The 21,106-nt window shown below is 36.4% G+C and overlaps 1 protein-coding gene across 8 annotated transcripts in view; it reads right to left on the reverse strand.

Annotated features, from left to right (window-relative positions):
* The window catches only part of RALGAPA1 (Ral GTPase activating protein catalytic subunit alpha 1), a 138,694-nt gene that overhangs the window by 27,944 nt on the left and 89,644 nt on the right, over positions 1-21,106 (reverse strand). For all 8 annotated transcript variants that reach the window (XM_087747205.1, XM_087747206.1, XM_087747213.1 and 5 more), the window contains 6 exons: positions 19,822-20,686; positions 18,221-18,292; positions 17,196-17,319; positions 15,308-15,463; positions 6,792-6,950; positions 4,745-4,872 (listed from right to left, as the gene is read on the reverse strand). In XM_087747205.1, the coding sequence (XP_087603331.1) occupies positions 4,745-4,872; positions 6,792-6,950; positions 15,308-15,463; positions 17,196-17,319; positions 18,221-18,292; positions 19,822-20,686 (1,504 nt within the window). The remainder of the gene's footprint in view (positions 1-4,744; positions 4,873-6,791; positions 6,951-15,307; positions 15,464-17,195; positions 17,320-18,220; positions 18,293-19,821; positions 20,687-21,106) is intronic.

The following is a 21,106-nucleotide window of genomic DNA, read 5'->3' on the forward strand; positions in this document are numbered from 1 at the left end:
ACGATGTCAAAATAAATAGGGGTTGTAAATTTTCTAGTTTTGATTAAAAAAGATTAATTTATCAAATAATTTAAATTAAGATTTATTCTATAATATTTTGTAGATGGAATAATTAAAACAGCATTACATTTTTGCCATTTAAATTAATCTGTTTCATATGACACCTTGGCATTAGGTCAAAACTTTGTAGATTATTATAAAGAGGTGAAAATTATGCTATGATGATTATATACATAGAACACCTATATTCTGGGTGTTCTAAAATGTCAATGAATTTTAGATTTAAAAGATGCTAAATACAATTTCTTGCTGTGTGTCTAGCTACATATTAGGTAGCATCCTTTGGGAGGGGAATACTACATAAGAAAGCAAGCATTACGGTGTCTGAATTGCACTATTTGCACTAACTGCACCTTAAGTGCAGATAGTTTGGAATAACTGTTAACCCTCCAAAATTTGTGTACGATGTGTAAAAAGTAACACAAGCTGTTTCCCATTTGGAATTCCACTCCCACAAGGTTTCTAGTTGGTTTGTTGTATAACATAAATAATTTTAACAAGTTGGATCACTGGAGGTGCTTCCTACACTCAGTAAAGAACATTATCTTGGTGCACCTCTTGGCATCTGGCTAACATCTGTTGTTTATTCAGGAAGTTCAAGTAAAATTTTATATGAAGCCACTCTTTCTATTATTCAAAATATTTAGTATTGATCCATTTCCTACATATGGTAGATTCTGAATTCAGAATGTGACAAACTGCTTCCTCTGAGATGCAAGCCATGAATAAACTTATTCCTATCAGGAATTTCAATGCAATTTAGTAAATGAAGAGTATTTAATAATCCCCTAAACATTGGTCTCCTTATTCTACATCATAGTGAAAACTGTTGTTCTCAACATTCAGTCCCATTATTACACCTGCAGTTATGAGTCTTAGAAGTTTTCCTAGCATATGTGCAGCTGGAGTGTATTCAGGAGATAAGCATGTACTTACTACAACGACAAATGCAATGAGAAGAAACACATTAGCTATGAGATAGAGAAGGGGGTACTGCTGCTTCATTAGCAAGACAATACAAGTGTTTTGTGCGTGTCACCTATTACTGTGTGCATGTATGCCGCCTGTTGGTCAGGGGGTACCGTTACAAGAAAGCCAGTCCGCCAAAAGATAGTGAGGGACTGCAGAATCCTCGAAGGGTAAACTAAAGCAAATTCCACAAATCAATGCAGAAACTCCACCCGAAATGGCAATATTCTCTTCATGCAGCTGCAGCAATGCAAATGTCAAGCATCAAGCTAAAGCAGGATACCTGCCATGCCCAACTGATGTTTGCTGATAAATATAGTAAATTTTTAATCTTAAAATACTACAATACAGAAACATATTGTTATAGTATTCTGAGCAAAGAATAAAAACACAGTAGATGAAACCTTTAAAAATCATTAAAAAAATCAAATCTTCAAAATGTTTTGCTATCTCAGTTTGACATCAGAAGTATCAAAATAATGTCAAAAAGAGGAAGGTGATTGACAGAATGTGTCAATCTCAGAAAGCTACTTCAGACTGTACAATACATGCTCAAAGTCGGGGCAGACTATAAAAGGGAGATGAGCCGAATTTCCTGTATCCATGCAACCATTATTATACTATTCACGTGTACAACCCATTGCCACATCATGATTAACAGACTAGTGCAATAAGGAAAAAGTTGCAATCAGGTTACATGAAGAGGACTGAATATCCCCGCTGATTACAAATGACAGCTGATTTTTTCAGTCAGGTCTGCACTTAGAAAATGCACTAACTCAGAGGATGGATAAGCCCTCCTTGGAAGTATGAGGGCCAAACTCAGTGCCACTTTCTTCACATCCCATATACAAGCAAATCAACACAGTCCTACTTTTTAATTAAGAGTTTACTATGATCCATCCTCACCACAAAGCTCTGCAACGTGACACTGTAAATATTTCTCAGATATAGATAAGCACAGACGTACATACCCGCATCAACTCCACACTGACTCAAAAGGTGCCCACCAAGTATTACACAGCACAGTGAAATGAACCACACACCTGCAGGCACAGAGACACCCGTACACTGATGCTAGCTTTGAAATTAAGAGAGCTAATACAGAAGTGTAGGGCTTGAAATGTGTTCTGTTTGAAAGAAGTCTCAAGTATTCTTGTTCCCTCAAGATCCACATTAAACTGAATTTCTACTAACCATCATCAGAGTTCCTAATGAACTAATGCTGCTCCAGTATATTAGATACTCATAAGTAAGTAAACATAAATTAATTTTGAGCTGATCACTTCAGAATTCTCCTTCACTGACACCGTTATGGTCCTGGACACGTGGGAAGCCTTGATTATCAGCTTCACTTTTCCAGCTGGGTCTCTGCTTTTGGTGTACCTTCTGAAAAATAGCTTTTCTGTTCCTTTTTTCCTCCCTCTTCGAATGTATTGTTTCCACCACTCTGAGTCCTCTTTTTCTTTGCTCCAGCCACACTCCAACACAAGGAAACAGCACCTTGATCAAGAAGTCCTGTCTTCTGCAAGAGACATTAAGTCTGGCGGGGTCTCCCGCCAATAGTTAAAGCTATTTAACCACAGACCATAAAATACTTCTGCCCCCACACCCTTCAGTCCACAACAAACTTAAAAGCCAGTAGTGAACTGCTACAGCCATAGCTAAAATACGCCAGAGGAAAAAACAGGAGACACTAAAGACAATCCTTGACGTCTTCCATTCCCTGCTATTGCAGGAACATAATTAGATTCAATTTTCAAATATTCCTAGTTAACAGACCATGTCCATGTTACAGGAAACACCCACCAGTCTTTGCCATTCTTGTATGAGGGAAATTCCTTCTTGACCTCAAATCTGGCCATGGGTTGAACACCAAGAGCATGTCCACGACGTTTTTAATCAAGAGTTTTTTAAACCACTGAGAGCCAGGCCAGACTCTGAAGTTCAACATTTTTTTGCTGTTCTCCACTGACACAACTGACTCCACCATAGCCTAATTCAAGCCAGGGAAGTTTGTAGAGTTTTTTCTAACTTGATGCCAAGCAAATAGCTTTTGAAGAACTGCCCACACCCCCATTTGAATTTTCAAAGTATTATACAAAGGACTGAATATAAGATACTTCAAGCCAGGTGGAAAAAGAATTCCACCAACTACTTAACAAAGCTGCCCTTTAACATCAGTGCCCAATTAACTGGTGCTTCATAAGCTCACCAAGTGATAATACGAAACCCACCAGCCAATAGTATCTAATATTAAACATACGTAATGCTTTCCAGTTATCATGCTAACCATACTAGGAGAGAAATATCAACATTTTAATGGAGGCCACATTATGTCATAAATGACATGCAGTGCTTTGATGCATATAAAAAGTACAATCTGGAGAACTGAATTAAAAGTGAACGTGCAATACACAGCTCTTAGGAACTGGCCAGTTCCTAGGCATTGAACTGGCAAGCTATGCCCAATGAATTTATTACAACTTCCATATTCTGTAAAGAAGTTTAAACATACATGGTTGTGGGTTTTTTTGGTACTGAAAGTTTGCTATTTCAAAGTAAATTGTTTTCCAATTGCTCATCACTATACATCAATATAATGCTATAAGCCATCACTTTTCATGGTATAATGATGATAATACATTTAAAATTCTTTGATCAAGCCACTTGAGTAATGACAAAAAGATCGGACCTTTCCAAACATAAAAATACAATGAATCAACATCTGTCATCTACAGAAATGGCACAAACGTCATTTAATGTGATCACATCAAACACCATCCATCATTCATCTGTAAATCCACTTCATCATATCTAATCCAAAAGTCTGATTATTAACAGTCAGCCTTAGAAAAAACAGTATTTTATCATCAATCTATCACATGACAAATACAAGTATCTACAGCTTGGGTGGAAATTAAGCACAGAATTTCTTTTGGATCAAAATTTAAACTTACCTTTCTATTTATGAAATTAAAAAATAGTTTGCTCTTGTTGATTTAACTAACAGGTATACAGCAGATCTCAATCTTAAGAAGAGGAGAGGTATAAGTGACTGACTTACCTTATGTTGTTTAATTTCTGGTTGGTAAATCTGTTCTTCCAAGAGCAGCCCTTTCAAAAACCTACAATTTCAGTTCCAACCAAAAAAAAAATAAGATAACCTTTCCTGACATCTTTATAAAGACACTAACATCATTTTGACAACACCTTTGTATTCTCAGCTGAATAACAAAATCCGTATGACAAAAATGGAACATATTTCTCATCTTGAAGGAAAACAGCACTCATATCCCTCTTGGAACTAGAAAACAAAACTAAGTCACATTAATACTGGATAAATACTAAATATCTTTAAGAAAAGAAAGATTATTAATACCATGACATTGCTATTTTAGAAAGTCTACTCACAAAATGGTCATTAAAATAATTTTGTTTAACAGGAATTGATAAGTACATATTATGAAATCTTAGAAACAGGCGATTTTTCAGCACTGTATCTATTCTCCACTTAATTAAAAAAAGCTGGTCTTCGTCTGAATTGTCTTCTATGGGTTTAAGTTTCTTAAAGGCACCATCACCACAAAAAATTGAAAATATTTTCCTTATGTTAATCTGACAAAGATATAAGATGATAGAAAACATGAAGATCATATCTGTAGAACTGCAAGGGAATGTATATGCCTTTGAAACCATTTGAGTGAAAGGATACAAGTTTTGGTATAATGGGATTAATGATTTCAATGCACGGCTTGCATTTATAGCTGTTGCACGAACCATAATAGGAAGAATTTTTCCATTCACAATAGCACCATCAAAGAGTGGACCAAAAAATGGAACCTGAATAAAAAATTAAGAAATTCAGCATAAAGCAAGATCTTAGCTATAACAATTAGCAATCAACATTAACAATAGAGCACTCAAATATATAATTTTTTTTCTCCTCATTGCTAGATAATCAGACCAGTTATTGTGCTCCATGACAGACCTTTTCTCTTGTGGAAATATACAGCCATATAACTGCTTGATATCCTTGGTAACAGGTAACACAGCATTTGAAGAAAATTAAGCAACCATTTGAATACTACGTCTCATCAAAGCTTATTTCCAACATTTGCTGCCAAAATCCTAGGAACAGTCATGCATATGATGTTTATGAGGTTGAAAGGCTAGATGACAATGTTGTAGGTGGTAGTAAGCAAAAGGAATAATTACTCAAATTTTAAAATAATATTTATCATAGCTTTAGATACAACATGTCCATAAGGACCAACTCAATGTGCAACTGTCATACAATTACTGGTAGACTGACCCTCACCTTCCATTTTCTTTTCTTCTTCTATATGTTCTTCTTCCTTTCTATGGTATCTATACAGATTGCAAGCCCTTTACAGGACAAATCTGTGGTGAAAGTTTGGCCTCTTTGGACCCTAAGTGTAAAGCCTTACTTGTGAGATCAGTAGAAAACCCTGATGTTTAGTACAGGTAGCACTCAAAAGGTTTACAGAACAGATGGATGTTATGTTTTTGCATTACATTTTTCTCTAATCAATCATCATTTTCCAATTAAAAAAAAAAAAGAAATTAAAACTCTAGTAACTATCTTCATTTCCTGTACATGTGAATGAAGTTCTGAAGCTGCTACCATAAAGCGTGTGAAGAAGAGCAAAGTTTGTGCATCAGGTCAGCAAAGGGAGCAGAGTGTACGCTAAATATTCTTCCTGCTAAGATGAAACCAATGCTGCAAAAGAATTTTAGATCCCTGTATTATTTTTGCCATCAGTCATTTAATGTAGTTTTGAGAATACTGAAATCTGACAGAAGGCACTTCATGTTTCACATACAAGGACCTCTCGTTGGAGTAACAATCCCTGCTCTCGGCAGTTTTCTTTTTCCTTCTTAACCTCCACACCCCCAATAATGCAGCTCTTTGTACTTAAAGTAGTAACAGAAATAACATATTTATTAATTAAAAACATAAGTAACCCAGTAATAACAAGACCATGTACTGGGTATCATTCATGCCTATCATCAGATAGAGGCAGTCATCATATAGAGGGAATCCTATTTCTGTCATACCTCATTTATTAATATTAGTGCTTCTAGAAGTAATTTTAATATTTAAAGTATAGAAATTCATGGCAAGTGACATCACACACAGAAATTATGCAGGACAAACACTCATGACTACTTTTATTCAGTCACTGTTTGCTACCCTAAACCACTGTTTTAAGAACAGGGCCAGCACAGACATTTGAGGAACAGTCATTAGAAAGACTGTGTGTTCATATGCCTAAGAGTTGAATGGTCTCGCTTAGCTAAATTAAGCTCCAAATTCTTGTGTGGAGTCAAGGAGAAAGTGAAAACTAGCTTTGAGAAGAAAGGGGAATATGACATGGATGGAGAAAGCTGGAGCAGGGTATTATTCAATTCCCACAGTCACGTATCAAATTTGATAAAAAAGTTCACCAAGTTTATCTTAATATTTAAATGATTACGCAGAATATTCTAGGTTTGTTTCCACTTTATGATGTTAGCAGATATGCTTGACAGGATCAGGCCTTTGCAATTTCAAGTTACTGATTTCACTATGCATTGTACTCACTGAGTTCCTCTTCCTCCTACCACCACTGCAGTTGCCAATGATAAAGACACATCACCTTGTTGGGTCAATCTACTACACCAAAAACTCAGATTCAAAACAAAACTCAGTTCATATTAAACATATGCAGGAAACATAAAAGAAAAAAACCCCTTACCTCAGGCTTTTTCATGATCTGGATACTGAACATATGGTTTTTCATGGGATAGATAACTATAAGAACATCACCAAATTCTGTTGGAATTATTCCCCGTCTATAATCTCGAGTATGCTCTGACCAGACAATGTGTACTTCATCATTTCCTAAATGTCTTAGCTGGAAAAGCAGGGATAAAAACCCATCAGTTTAAATACTTTCTATAGCCATACAGCTCATATACAGCTAAATGCTCATATTTCAAAAGGACAAACCCACTAAAAAGAAATAAAGAAAATGAATAAAATAACCAATATCAATGACAGTATTAGTTCACAGTATTGGTTTGTGCTATACCTTTTTATATATTGGTGTCAATGTCTATTTAAATTAACAGATATGTCAGTATCTGTTTTCTACTGAAAGCTAAAATTTTGTTTATATTATCTCAAGAATGCAGAGTGACTCAATCTGATTTACTAAAATGCTTTCAAGACTGCCATCATTGACAGGCAGCGAATTACTAAATTCTATATGATTTTTTTAAAGAATATGAATGAACATCTGTCTAAAAGCTACATATCTGAGCAGTCTTTAACCTCATCATTCTAGCCAAATTCCAAACAGGCTAGTACAAACAAAAAGCTTTTAAAGCAGAACAGCTACTGCATTTTCCACAGCTCCTAGATTAACTAAAGTAAATGCTCATTTCCCATGAAACCTGTATACCTTTGTAAAAATAACCCGGCCCCCCAAAAACCCCAAATAGCTCTTGATTTGGCTCGGAATGGCCAAATGGGTTCCTCAAAATCCATGCTGTGTCCTCAGTCATAATCACATAACAAGATTAAGGAATATCTTGAACACTTTGGAATTATCTGCACTGAAGCTCCAAAATGCTCCTTCTGCTAAACATTACCATCTGATAAACAAATGTTAACATCATGGAGAGAGGCTTTGCGTATACTGATCAAATACATTCAGATTATTAAACGTGAGTTTCTTTCCCGTAAGGGCTATTTCTGAAAATTCAAGCTGGAATCTCATTTTTTTCTCCTTGTGCATCACCAGTTATAGCTGACAATTGTCTTCACCCACAGTTTTCAGTTTGCTTGCACGGCTCTAGGTAGGTAGAATTTGTCAAACAATTGCCTTGATGTTATTCAAGGGACAGCACTGTGAACTGCTGTTAAGAGGTAACACGCAGATACTAATCTGAGCACTTACAAGAAGTTATTGTATATAAAAACGCAACAACATTTTCAGAACATAACTGCACTTTAAAGAAAAGCAAAACATATACACAGTCATCAGAGAAATTTCATTGCAAGTATTCACTTGTTTATACTACAAAACCTCCTGGAATGCTACCTTCATCTTATCTGAAGGCTTATACTGGTTGTCAGCAGCAGATTTAAAAGAAAAAAAAAAAAAGGAAAAAAAGAAGCCATCTCTGCTCTTCTCTGCTGGCTTTAAGTTGTATCAGACTGAAAAACAGCATTGTATTTCTACAAGAAAAGGATTTTCTTCAGTGTTGGACTGGGCAAAGGACAGATGGCATCAATACCCTACATCTTGTCTGATGCTCAACAAGTCATTTGTTTTGCCTGGACCAGATCATACATACATCTAATCTACAATGACTGCGGTTCCTTTGAAGCAAGCTGTTCTTGCCTCTTTTGTAGATGGCTGAATTATTCTGAACAACACTTAGTTAGGGATGCTCTTGTGCCAACTGTAAACCCAGCCCAACAAAAGAATTGGTTATAACAACATTCACTATGCTGAGTTTTATTTGACTAGATTAGAACAAAACCAGGCAGCAACCTGAATGACTGATGTGCAGCACGCAACCACCAGCTGCAGAAACCCTGGATGACACTTCGCAGTGACGCACGTTGTAAAAGACATAGAATTGTTCTGAGGGCCTGAACCTCTCCTGCCTTCCTAGGTGAAGTGCCACTCAAACTATCTGTTGAAATATGACAATGAGGAACTGATGGGCCCGCGCTTAGAAGCAAGTGAAAAACTCAAGAAGGATGAGGTTGCCTAAGCAAAAAGAAAGCAAGAGGCAAATCAGTTTAGATATGAAATCTTGTGGAATGTCAAAAAACTGCATGATCCTAGATTGAGGGATGGCCATCTGGTGCACCGACTGAACTGAACTCATTGAACTGACTGCCAAAAAGCAGAACTAGGGCTGATAGACCCATCACTGAATTGCACCATTCCTAATTCAGCAATACTGAACTATTTAGTAGAAGAATTAGCCCTCCTTTACTTACCATCTTTGGACTCAAAGACAACAAACCCTACACTGCTAAAAACAAGGGACAGTGTACATGCCAAATAAATGGCTTTAAAATCCAAAACATATAGAGAGTTTCCATAGTGCAGCTTCTTGAGGGCATCACTGCCTCTGAATTTCGTTTATCCAAGGTTGCCCCTGTGTACCTGTTACTGCTATCTGCAGCTAATCAGACAGGACATCAGTTCTTGCACTTCTGTGAAAGCTACCCAGATAGAGCATGGCTACTGATGCATGTTTTCGCATCAGACTGACACAGATTTTGGTGTGATAGAAGTGTATTGTGTGGTTATTTCAGGAGGAGGATTACTGACAAGGGGCACATATTTTTGGATGCCAAGTGTACTGAAGCCATTAGTGACTTTTCTCTCCAATTTCAAAGTTTGCTTTATACCCCCATAGAGGTGTGAGTATACATTCCAGGCTAAAAGCACTAACTGCTTCAGAGGTAAAGGAAAATGAATCAGATTATTCCAATGAGTTCCAAGTCCTGTCAGGTGTGTTTCACCTCATGATTACTACCAAGAATGATCTGACAAAGATCCAATTTGAGTAAAGTGACATATAATGAATTGAGAGTCAAAATCAGATGGTGCAAGTAGGTGGATGATGGTATAAACCATGAATGGTGGTTTCCAACAAGATGTGAAGTACTCAAGATCAATGCCTTGTTTCCATTATAGGAGGTAGAAGACTGACAAAAATAATAGACAAGTAGACAAGACTGGGTGTTGACAATTTCATCTTTACGTTTGGAGAAAAATTAGGTTCTGGATAAGTCATTCTGTTCCTTTTTCAAGAGTAGATCAGAAGAAGCTCTGACACTGACATAGTGCTCCTTATTGCTTCTTTCAGATGTCCCCACCATGGTCAGCAAGCAAAGCTTATGAGAAAGCTTGAATGGTGGTAACTTGACTCATCAACACCACTTGATTCATGGAAGAGATTCAGTACCTGAAATTGTCTAGAAGACCTTTCCAAGGTCTGTTAGGTTTTACACAAACTTGTCAGAAGGAAGAATTTCAGTTTTTCTTCATTTTTCAGTTCCCTGTTGAACGACCTTGAAATTGAGCAGTACTCCACCACAAAGCTCTCCTGCAAGCACAGCAAACATTTGGAGAATCCATCATTTACTGTAATTATTACACTACAGGAGAGCCAGAGCCTGACCTCTTTCAACTTTAATCTGGATTCTTTATGTCTTTGTGTTGAATTGGAAGCATCCCAGAGTTCAATGTTCTGGACACCAGTGGTACAAAGATACTGAGCTACAACCACATCTGCTCACTGAAATCTAAAGGACAGGCAGCAACACAGTTTCCCAAGAAGAAGGTGTGGTCCCAGTGTTATCTAACAGAATCAGATTTGGTGCACACAGAACGTACAGGTACCAAGACTGAAATCTGTGTCAATGGTTACTCAAAACTCACCACCGATTGTGTAAGCCACTACATCTTCACACTCATTTCCTGACCTTGTCTTCCTAAATTTACAACTTTGTACGTGCATAAATCACATAAAGCAAAACAAAGTGCAAATCCTTATTAGAGATGTAAGGCACAGCAATAATATAAATAATAAAATTCTCTAAAATAATGTCATATTTCAAGTAACGGGTAATACACTATAGCTGAAACACCTGGAACTATAGATTACATACCAATATTCTAAAATGCTAAATACTGCATAAATGCAGATCGAACTGATCTAGAGAGTTTATTTTTTAAGCATAAGGCAAGACACAAAATGAAGATGGACAAATGCAAAGAAACTGTAAAAAGGCGTTAAAGATTAGAAAAATGTCTTTTATAGCAGCATTCTTCAAGAATGAAAGTGTGAAGGCCAGAGAAAGGAAGGTTCAGCAATCAAAACAACAGTTTAGGATATAGTGGGTAAATTTTAACTGTGTGTATGGAAAGGCTACGTTGCAAGAAATGCTACGTAGAAAAAAGAATAGAGTCTTAAGCACAGACTCAATGTAAGAATCCAGAAAGTGGACCAAATTAAAGATGAGTTCAGGCTATGGGCACAAGTGACAGGCACAATGCTCATGTTATCCATGGTGATCCAGAAAGGTGGCAATGAGAAAGAGATTAAGAACTCTGTTTTAGCCATTTTGAACCTGAGCTGTTGGGAAGACAGCCCTGAGGAGATGTCAGAGACAAACAGATTTTTTTAGGCTTGCTTTGAAACTCTACTCCATTAAAACAAATATATAAAAATGACCGACTGTTAGGTTACCTGAAATTTCAAATTTAACTCAAAATACTTTAAAATATTCTTACTCCATAGCCATCATCATGTGTCAGCTCTCCTAATACATTTACGTTAACTGAATACAAAAGAAATGTGAAATAAATATAACCAGGAGGGATGATCAAATCTAATTTTGATACATTAGTGTCATATGCTGTACATGTTACAATAGCAGCCAGACTTAATACTAAGCTGCAGGCTATACTGAAATTTCCAAATGGCAGATTGTTCTAAGTGATACCAAGTATAATTGAAGTAATAAACGATAGTAAAAGCAAAGCACACTGTCAGGAAGAATTTAAGTATTTACTTTTTAAAATTAAATGAGTTAGGTTTGGAAAGGCAAGACAAGTGAAATAATGCAGGGCTCAATTTACAGAAAATTCCTTTTATTTATCTGTTGCATTAACCCTTGAACTCTTGCCAAAATTACTGTAATTTCTAATACTCACTTACCTAAAGGAGAAAAAAGGCTATCATATTTTCTTATGATACAACAGATAGCCCCAACTTTCTTCTTCTTCAAAAATGAAAGTGTTCATCATAAAAAGAACAGAATAAGCAGAAACATCTGAAGTAATGGCTTAATGCAGCTACTTTTGCCCATTAAATGTGAGCAGCACTGCTGTCTACAGCATATGTACCCTCTAGCTGAATTTTTCACAAAACTTTGTTTCAACAACTATGGTGTGCTTGTTTGTTTGTTTTTTTAAAGCAACTTGTGTACTTAATTGTAACTCAAAAAAAATATTGTACTAATAATTTACATCTATAAACCTTCAAGTTCCCAATACATGTTAATACCACAATAAAAAAACTAGCTATAAATACTGGGAGCTATAAGTCTTTTATGTGGTTAGGACAATGTCACACATAGCCTAGAATCATGTAATACACCCAAAACCCAAGATGAATTAGTATTCCAATCGTTAACAACATTACTACTTTTTATCTACATATCTTGTGTATAATATTCTCACCTACAATGCCTTCACTCCTTTATCAGGCTAAGGACGGAGGAGCTAAACAGGTGATAAGCTATAGAGGCACATACATGAGCTTTCTTACTCTGTGAACTGAGAGTCTTCACAGTTTCATTTAATCCTGATAATTTTCTTTGCAAGTTTGTTCTTGTAAGGGTAGTGTAAATACTTTTTACTCTAAGCTTTAATTCTAAGAAAAACAAAATGGATTGCATTATCAGCATTAAATCTTTAATTTACTATTTGCAAATTAAATACCTATTTTATATATGCATTTCAATGTTAAGTTCCTTTACACATTCAGAAGATTTTCATCTGTTCTCCCTGAATTCATGCTTTTTCTTGCTCTTGTTCCTATCTTCAGAAACAAATACTTCAGAGGTATCCAAGACACTTAAAAGTTTTATTTACTACTCTGTAAGACTGATGGAAAATAAGTTTAAAATTGGCTTAGACTCTGAAACAGCAGAATCTTGATTTTGTAGTGGCTGGACTGGCAGGAAGAACTTTTCTTTTAATTTAATTTAATTTCCATTTATAAGATGAACCTATCATGCACCTCTAGGCACATTTACAATATAAAAACCAGCAGCAGTTCTAAGCCAACTACTGCAAGTTTGCTTGTTTTTCTCCCATTGAACAAAATAGACAAAGAAAGCACATGAAAGACCTGTAGAGAAGCTCAAAACTCAAGTTTCTCTGGAGGTCATGAACAGTACATGGCACTCAGAACAAATACAACCGTTAGCACACAAACAGCTCTCAAATGATTCTGAGGTCCCCTGTGCTGTGTGTGAGCTGGACAGCATGTCATAAAACACATTCCTTTTGCTGATGTGTTCGGGCTAAGCAGCATGAGTAGTTGCAGAACTAGCAAAAGAATTAAGCCTGTTTTCCTGTTCATGTCTCCTGATAGCACTTGCTGGTTTCTCCCAAGATGCAAATTTCAGTTGATGCTTTTCTCAAGTTTGGGATGACTTTCATAGCATGTCTCTGTGGTGCTGGTTCCTTGATGTCTAATGCTTCTTCCCATGCAGTCTTTACCTGCTGAGTAGGCGCACTAAGAGTCTCTCTCACTCTATCTCCTTTACTTAGCCTATCTTCATTAAACATACATGAAATTAACACCTTTGAAACACGTCTCTATTAAATTCGATTGAAATGGGCTAAAAGGTGTTAGGGAAGGGAGGAGAGATATAAAGGCAGGCTCACAAGCCTCCATTCATGGGGAAACTGGGCTTAAAAAGAAGAACAAAAACCATACACTGAGGAAGAACAGGAAAGAAAGTCACACAGAAATTAAGTAGCTGGATTAAACAGCCTATCAGTAGCTGAGCTACCAATATAATCCCCATCTTTTGATACACTCTATATATCCATACAGACCTCAAATATTCCAAATTACTGACAAGCGAGATTGTGGGTAAAGGAGGAGAGAAATAGGCCTGGGGCAAGCTGGAGTTGTTAAAAAGTCCAGCTGACACCATTTTCTCAAGCTAAATCACAAGAAGCCTGGACCAGCACTGAATCTTGCCTGGCAGGAAGAGCTATATGTAGATTCAGGGTGCATCTGGAAACAGATATGAGATCCTCCCTGTGTGTTCTGCTGAAGTCCACAGCATTTGCAAATTATTTATTATTAATTAATTTTCACTGTGACCCATCTTCCCCCTTGTCAACGCTTTATAATGCTCTAATTCAAACAGATTATGAACAAACATTGTAAGGATAATTATAAGCTGTGTTTTATAAAACCAAGTTTCTGTTTAAAAAATACAGAAGCCAGTCAACTTGGAAAAAACCCATATATATATATATATATATATATATACACACACACTGTTCTATACTAGAGCAATAGCAACCATCTATTTTAAAATTAGTTATTTTTGCTATTAAACCACTTCTATAAATAATTTAACAACCTAAGTATTACCCTGGCTCTACTTCAGGAAATAAAGAACAGAAAGGACCCAGCACCATAGGGATTAAAAAAAACCCCATTTTTTAATTTAAGAAAAAAACACCAAACAAACCAACCTAAGATGTGACAGTGAGAAGTTAGAACTCCTAGTCAGTCTATAATAATAACAACAATAACAATAATATTTTTTCTTCGAGTTGAACACAAAGAACAAAAAAGTCATTAATAATTGAAGCTTGCCAGAGGCATGGCTATTTCTCTCTTTACTAACTGTCTACTGTCTAATTTAATTACAAGTATTAAACTCCATGCTGAGGTCAACCAGCTTCAGTTCCTCCAATATTACACTTCACCCAATGCTCATTAACGTGTCTACTGAATGGATTAGCACATCTGAAGATGTATGTACGCAGGACAGGGGACAGTCTAATGATAGCCAATTGTTCATTTATAATAGGACACATGTTTGAGACCGTAACTTATTATCACTAATATGGAATTTATTAAATTCTAAAGAAAAAAATACCAATACAGAAAACCATTTTTTTCTTAATGTGGCTATGAGAGATCATACCACCGTTGAGCATTTGTGCCTGCTCCAAGACAAAACACCTTATATACAATAAAAATTGTTGAATTCTTAATGTTTTCAAGGTCTTTTTGAAGGGATAATTATGTTAATAGACAGCACGTGACTCAAAAGTGAATACAAAGTCATCTTAGAAAGTACTCACCACATATTTATTAATTGGCATTTAAAGTCTCCAAGTCTAAAACGTCATTCAGACGTAATGCTTTTTCTTCTACACAAACCATTACCCCCCTTTCACCACTATACATGTGATCCTGTCAACATTTGCAATGATGGCAAAAATCACCAGTACGGCAAAATTAGAAATTGGTAGAGAATAATTTATATGGCTTAACCTACTTCAGTAAAATACCAACTACTAGCAGGTAAAGAAGGTATGACATGTTTTTTCAGAAAAAGTTACTGGATTTTCTTTGACTCTAATTTCTCCAGGTTTATTACCAAAAGAAAAATCTGTTATTCAGAAACACCTACCTTTTTTGTTAAAGAGTCATCTGAATCAGAAGGCATTCTTGTTGACACATGGAACATTACTTCTACTGTCGAGGTAGCAAAATATGAAGTCGTCAGTCCAGTGCTTCTGTTTTTCTGCAGTCCTCCCATAAAACCACAATGGTTTGTGAGATTTACCTAGAAGTAAAGCCCAGGAAGCATTAGGAGAAAAAAAAAAATTATCAGGTGATAAATACATTCTTTATACTTTGAAATGCACTTTCAACTGAGTTTTTAAAACTGATGGTCCTTTTCATAATAGTACAGTTATGCTTTTCTAAAAGACCTCAGACTCACTGACTAGATTGGAAATCAGCTACAGTGCAGTGGCATTCTATATTCCACGATCACCACAGATGCTGCTGTGAAGCGGTCAGAGAAAAGGAAAGGTTGTGTAAATGAATATTTACTGTATTATTCCCTGATCAGTTGACTGTAGTCACTCACATGTGCTTTTTGAATTTTTAAAAATTCTGTGATTCTACATCAGCCTTGACCTGAGCTCTGAAGAAACCCTGTTTGAAAGCCAGACAACTTTAAATTGTCTTGTTACCTTCCATGTATTTTCTTGAGAAATTTTCATTCTGTGAATATGAAAAAAATCACAGGAAATGAACTGATAATTAGTAAATAAGTTTCTAAGTCTTCGTTCTATGGAAATAGTTTGGCACTAAACAAATAAGCATGCTTAATGTGCTATTTCACTTTTACAACAGTGCCTAAAGAAAGCTGTATCTCAGACATGAATACATTTAATCTCTGCCCACATGGGATACATTTGCTTTTCCGTTAATAAAGAATCCAGAATGCAATGTTAAGAGGTTAAAATATTAGATGTCTCACCATGGAAGATTAATCCAAATTAGCAACTCTTTAATCTAGCTAATAAAGGCTAAGAGAATTAACCCACTAAAGAAGGATATTTGAAGACAGTAACGTGATTTTTTTTTTCTCCTGAAGAATCAGGAATGTGGGAAATAAATATCTATGTTCATGGATCTTAAGGGTCTTTTCCAACCTTAACGATTCTATGATTCTATGATTCTATGACAGTCAGCAGACTTCTAGCAGTTTTCCTCTGTTCCTGTGGAAAAGTCAGAGTCATTATCCACACTGCTAATCTAGTAGTGCTCTTATATACCTAAGGAGTAAGAAAAAGAACAAATAAGATGGACACTCCTGTGGACACTCCTGATGAACCCAAGTCACAAGAGGAACAGAAAACCTGCAGATTCTTATGCAGCCAGCCAGGAGCAGGAGTGATTCCTTTACTTCCGTGCAACAGTGCCGAGTTGAACTTTACAATGGAAGCTAATCCTGTGCGGTCAGAAAGAAAGGAGGCAGAAAAGGAAATCCTCGTAACAGTATAGAACTAGTGACTAAAGAGTTGCAGGTCCATATAGATGATGGGGTACATGACAGTATTTCTGACTGCTGGAAGAGACACGGAGAGGAGCGTGTGAACAGATACATGCCAAGGCAGGAAGAGGGGAGCATGAGGGAAGCTGCGTGTTTTTATTTTTTTGATTCCCAAATTTGAGTAAATCAAAAATTTCAATGGACTTAACACTTCACAGGCCTACAGGGAAATCAAGATGCCTCCTAATCAGTCCATGAAAGCCAACTACAGGACTGCACATTAAAGAATCATCTCTGCCTGCACAAACTTTCTTAAATTGAAAGAGCTTAAAATTAAATAGCCAGTATTGCTAATGAAATTAAAACCAGAATTCTTCTCTACATCTTACTTGCAAAACAGTGTATTTCAGTACTTGTGAGTAGTGCTAAAGAGCCAAAGACTTATAATATCTAAAGGGATCTGTAATTTTCTCTGTAAATAAACTTAGGATAAAAACGTTTTGATAAATACCTCCCAGCCAAGACCAGCTACAAAATCCTCATAGGCTTGACTTCCCCCAGTATTAGTAAGAATGGAGTGTTTATCTTCTTGTCCCTCAGCAACATAAAACACTGCAATCTTGTGTGTCTCTCGGCTGTAAAACATGGAATGGTCACTGCATGACAGTGCCTTTACTAATATGAAACCAAAATATGCAAACAGTACACACAGAGCATGGCTTTTAAAACACTGAAAAACATAGTGGAAGTATAACTATATGCCTTCTTTTTGAATACCTTCTGTATTTCCATATTCCCATTCTGTCTTTTCTAGTCTCGTCTTCTCTAGAGCCTAAAGTTTTGCTATACATGAACAGCATTTACCCCTTTCATCACTTCTAAGATGTAGGATAGTGCTGGCAGCACCAATTGCTAATGGAATAGCTGGGCTTCTGAAATGAGCAAAACCTGGCATTATTGACACTGCACTGCCCATTAACAACAGTGCCTTGTGAATGCCGTGGCAAATGCAGCTTATGCAACTGAATGAAAAATCTTTAAGTGCTATAGCAATGTCTTCTGTTCACAGTTTGCTGTTAGACACTGGAGAAACTGAAGGTGGTTTCTCACACTTCTAAAACCTCCACTGGATTTTACTTCAACTTCTTCAAAAACAATTCAAAGTTTTTTATTCCATGTCTTCAAATACTAACAGCATTGGAAAACAGCTAAACAATTAGCCGAAGCTTAAAATGTGAAGACTTTGATATATCAAAGTTTTAAAACTATTCCATGTTATGCATACAAATGTTCATAATTTTAAGTTATTTTGAAGTTTGCTCTATCTCATGATATTCTACTTGTAGAGTTTCACCCTACAAATAACACCAATGTAAGTTCAATATAACACCAATAACTACAATACAGTGCAAAATACATGAATAATTTACAAAACTATTTTAAAAATTAGTTCAACTCTCACATCTATGCAATTAGAGCCATCTAAGTACAAGCACACTTAAAACAAGTAAGTAGGCAGCCATTAAAAGAATTTACCATTGTCTTGAGTCCAAATTTCTGAGTTCTCGAAGTAACTTCTCATTTTTCTTCAGCAGATGAAAGCTCCTTCTAAATAGAGAGATTCGTAACTCTTTTATTACCTGTTCACTGATGGATACAGAACAGTACAAGAATGGTACAAGAACATTTCCAGGTCCATTCAAGAACAGTCAACAAATGCTTTTGCCTTTTCAATAGTCCTTTCTTATATAAAATATTAAGATACCTTTCAAAAAATATACAAGCAATTTTTTTTTTACTCCAGGAAATCTTCTATATCCATGATAGCCCTGAGTACAACCTGTACTTTTTTCCACTTTCTTCTGTCAACCTATTGGATCCAACTGCAATCAACCTCTTCTCTGCAGAAGAACAGGCAGAACTCCCTTTGACGCATATATAAGCTGCACATTTTACTAGGCCGCAATATATATGCTTAGTGACAAAAGACACTCCCATAATCTACTGTCCTAGGGAGTTAGTGCATTAAACACAGAGCTTTTGCTATTCTGAATTGCAGACGAGAGCAGAACATAGCTCACTAGTCACCCAGCCAGCTGTAACAATTTAAAGAAAAGACAAAACAACATGTTAGAGCAAGAAAGGCACTTTTCATTTCTTTTAAACTGCACTTAAGATGTTTCCCACAAAACACAGTGGAATGAGTTTAAGAACAGTACTGTTCAAAACCAGACTGCCTTGAGGAATTAAAGACCCAAATAAGAAGGGTTATAACACCAAAATTTTGTCCGATTCCAGTGATATCTCAGTGACACATATGATTTTTGTTTTACAGAATATCCATTTCCCTTCATAGTAAGATCTAATATGGAATTTGACAGCTATGGCAAAAGAAGATTTCAGAAAGACCCTTAAATTCTAGGATGCTAATATTTGTACATACCCACATGTATATGTAGACCTACACCTAACTACACCCACGCAAAAATAATAACGTAAACAGAGACGTTACTTTTGTAACTGAACATGGTTTGTCTCCTGTTGTTCTAAACAATACCCAAGCAATACCCAAACATTGCCAATGTTGAAATAAATAGTAGGGGACACATCTTTCTCATTAGCTAACACAGATGCAATGCTTTGAGGCTGCATGCAAGCATGCTCTTAGCAGGCAAAGCAGCAGGACACTGTCCAGCAACACAATAGCTGAGAATATGACACTTTCAGAGTCTCATTCTGGCATAGAAAGGTAATGATTTTTGCAGGAACATACATGGGAAGCAAAGAAATCAAAAAAGATGCCTTCTTTACCCATCATAGTACGCCTTAGTACAGTTAGTGAAACGATTATTAGAAAAGATATCACTCCTTCAATTCGCCTTCCAACACTGTTCTAAGGAAAGAATATAAATAGCAACAAAGGCAACAGGTTCCTCCTTTCTGTCTCTCTAAATGACAGGTTGAAATGCAGAAGAAAACTGACATTTTCCCTGTAGTGGCACATCCCCTCTCCTCTTTTGTTGGCTGGCCTGGAGTATTTTTGGCTTAACCCACTCTATGATCAACTATTATTACACAGTAAGAATAGCACAATTCCTTAAAAGAAAGTTCTTAAATTGTGAGTCTTTTCTTTTTACCTTTTATCCCAAGAATTCATTCCCAGTATACTGAGAAGTAATCTGCAGTAGTAAAATGCTGACTGGGGCTTTTGTGAGGTTGGCTCATCCTGCTCCATAGCCCTCATATTTAAATCATTGAAATGCTTTTCAACAAACTCCCTCTCTTCTGTGTGCTGTTTCAGAATTGCATTGATGACATCGTTCTCCTGCTTCTCTGAGATGCAGACTGGTTGAGGAGCAGGAATGTTGAGTGAGACACCAGTTCTCTGTAAGCATTCAGGGCTTGTAACACCTAAATACTGTAGGAGCTCATCAAGGGCATCTTCTTCATCCCTAATGGTATCCCATGTTGGTACAGTGTCTCTAAATTTCCTTTTTACTTGGAGTGTAATTCCATCCCTTGCAGATACATCCTCCACATGCTCAAAAGATGAAAGAGCATCTTCTGATTTATCTTGTTGAGATAATGAAAGTGCAAAAGAAGTTTGTTGTGAAGATCCACATAAAGATGATGGTCCATACAAAATGGCAGAATCCCACGAGTATTTGCCAGACAGATCACGCACTATAATTCTGACATTTGAATTAGCAGATGCAAGTCCAGCAGACAGTCCTCCCCCAGGCATGTCGTCTTCTGCTTGGATTTGTATGCAAGACACCAGGGAAGTATTGTTTAACACAAAGAATTGAAGGTTTGGGTTCTCAAAAAGTTCAGGAGAAAGCTCAGGACTTTCACTGTATGGGTTGTCATTGTTTTCACACACTTGACTGGTTAGCATAGCAGGACCTCCACTCATAGGATAGTGGCCTAAGTGGTTGACTAGATGTGTTATCACAGTACGAGCAGCAACAGAAATTAATCCTTGTTGCATGTGAGTTTTCACTGCAAGAGAAAGAACGTAAGTTTTAAAAGAAGAGTTCCGAAAACAACACTGAGATTTATGTATTTCTTTTGGTCTCCTCTTCTTTGTGAGTTTTAAACAGAGGATGAGCACTGCAAGGTTAGGATACAGCCAACTCAGTAATGGAAAATATGTATTTTGATGAACACTGGTCTCATATATAAATAGCATGAAAAATCATAAGATAGTTAAAGAAGCATCTTCATTATTTTACAGCCTACCACACCTCCTTTACCATAGCTTTGTAATCAGTATGGTTCTCCTAAAATACACAATTTCTTAATCTAGCGAAAATAAATCTTAAATTGCTGATGAAGTAGAGATCATAACTGTGTTGTAAGAAGTCCATTTCCAAGTGCAGTGGACTTTTATATTGATACACATCATTACATTGTGAAAAA

Source organism: Nipponia nippon, unplaced genomic scaffold (genome assembly GCF_047370975.1).
Source record: "Nipponia nippon isolate SJK-2023a ecotype South Korea unplaced genomic scaffold, ASM4737097v1 scaffold_11, whole genome shotgun sequence".
Taxonomy (NCBI): Eukaryota; Metazoa; Chordata; class Aves; order Pelecaniformes; family Threskiornithidae; genus Nipponia; species Nipponia nippon.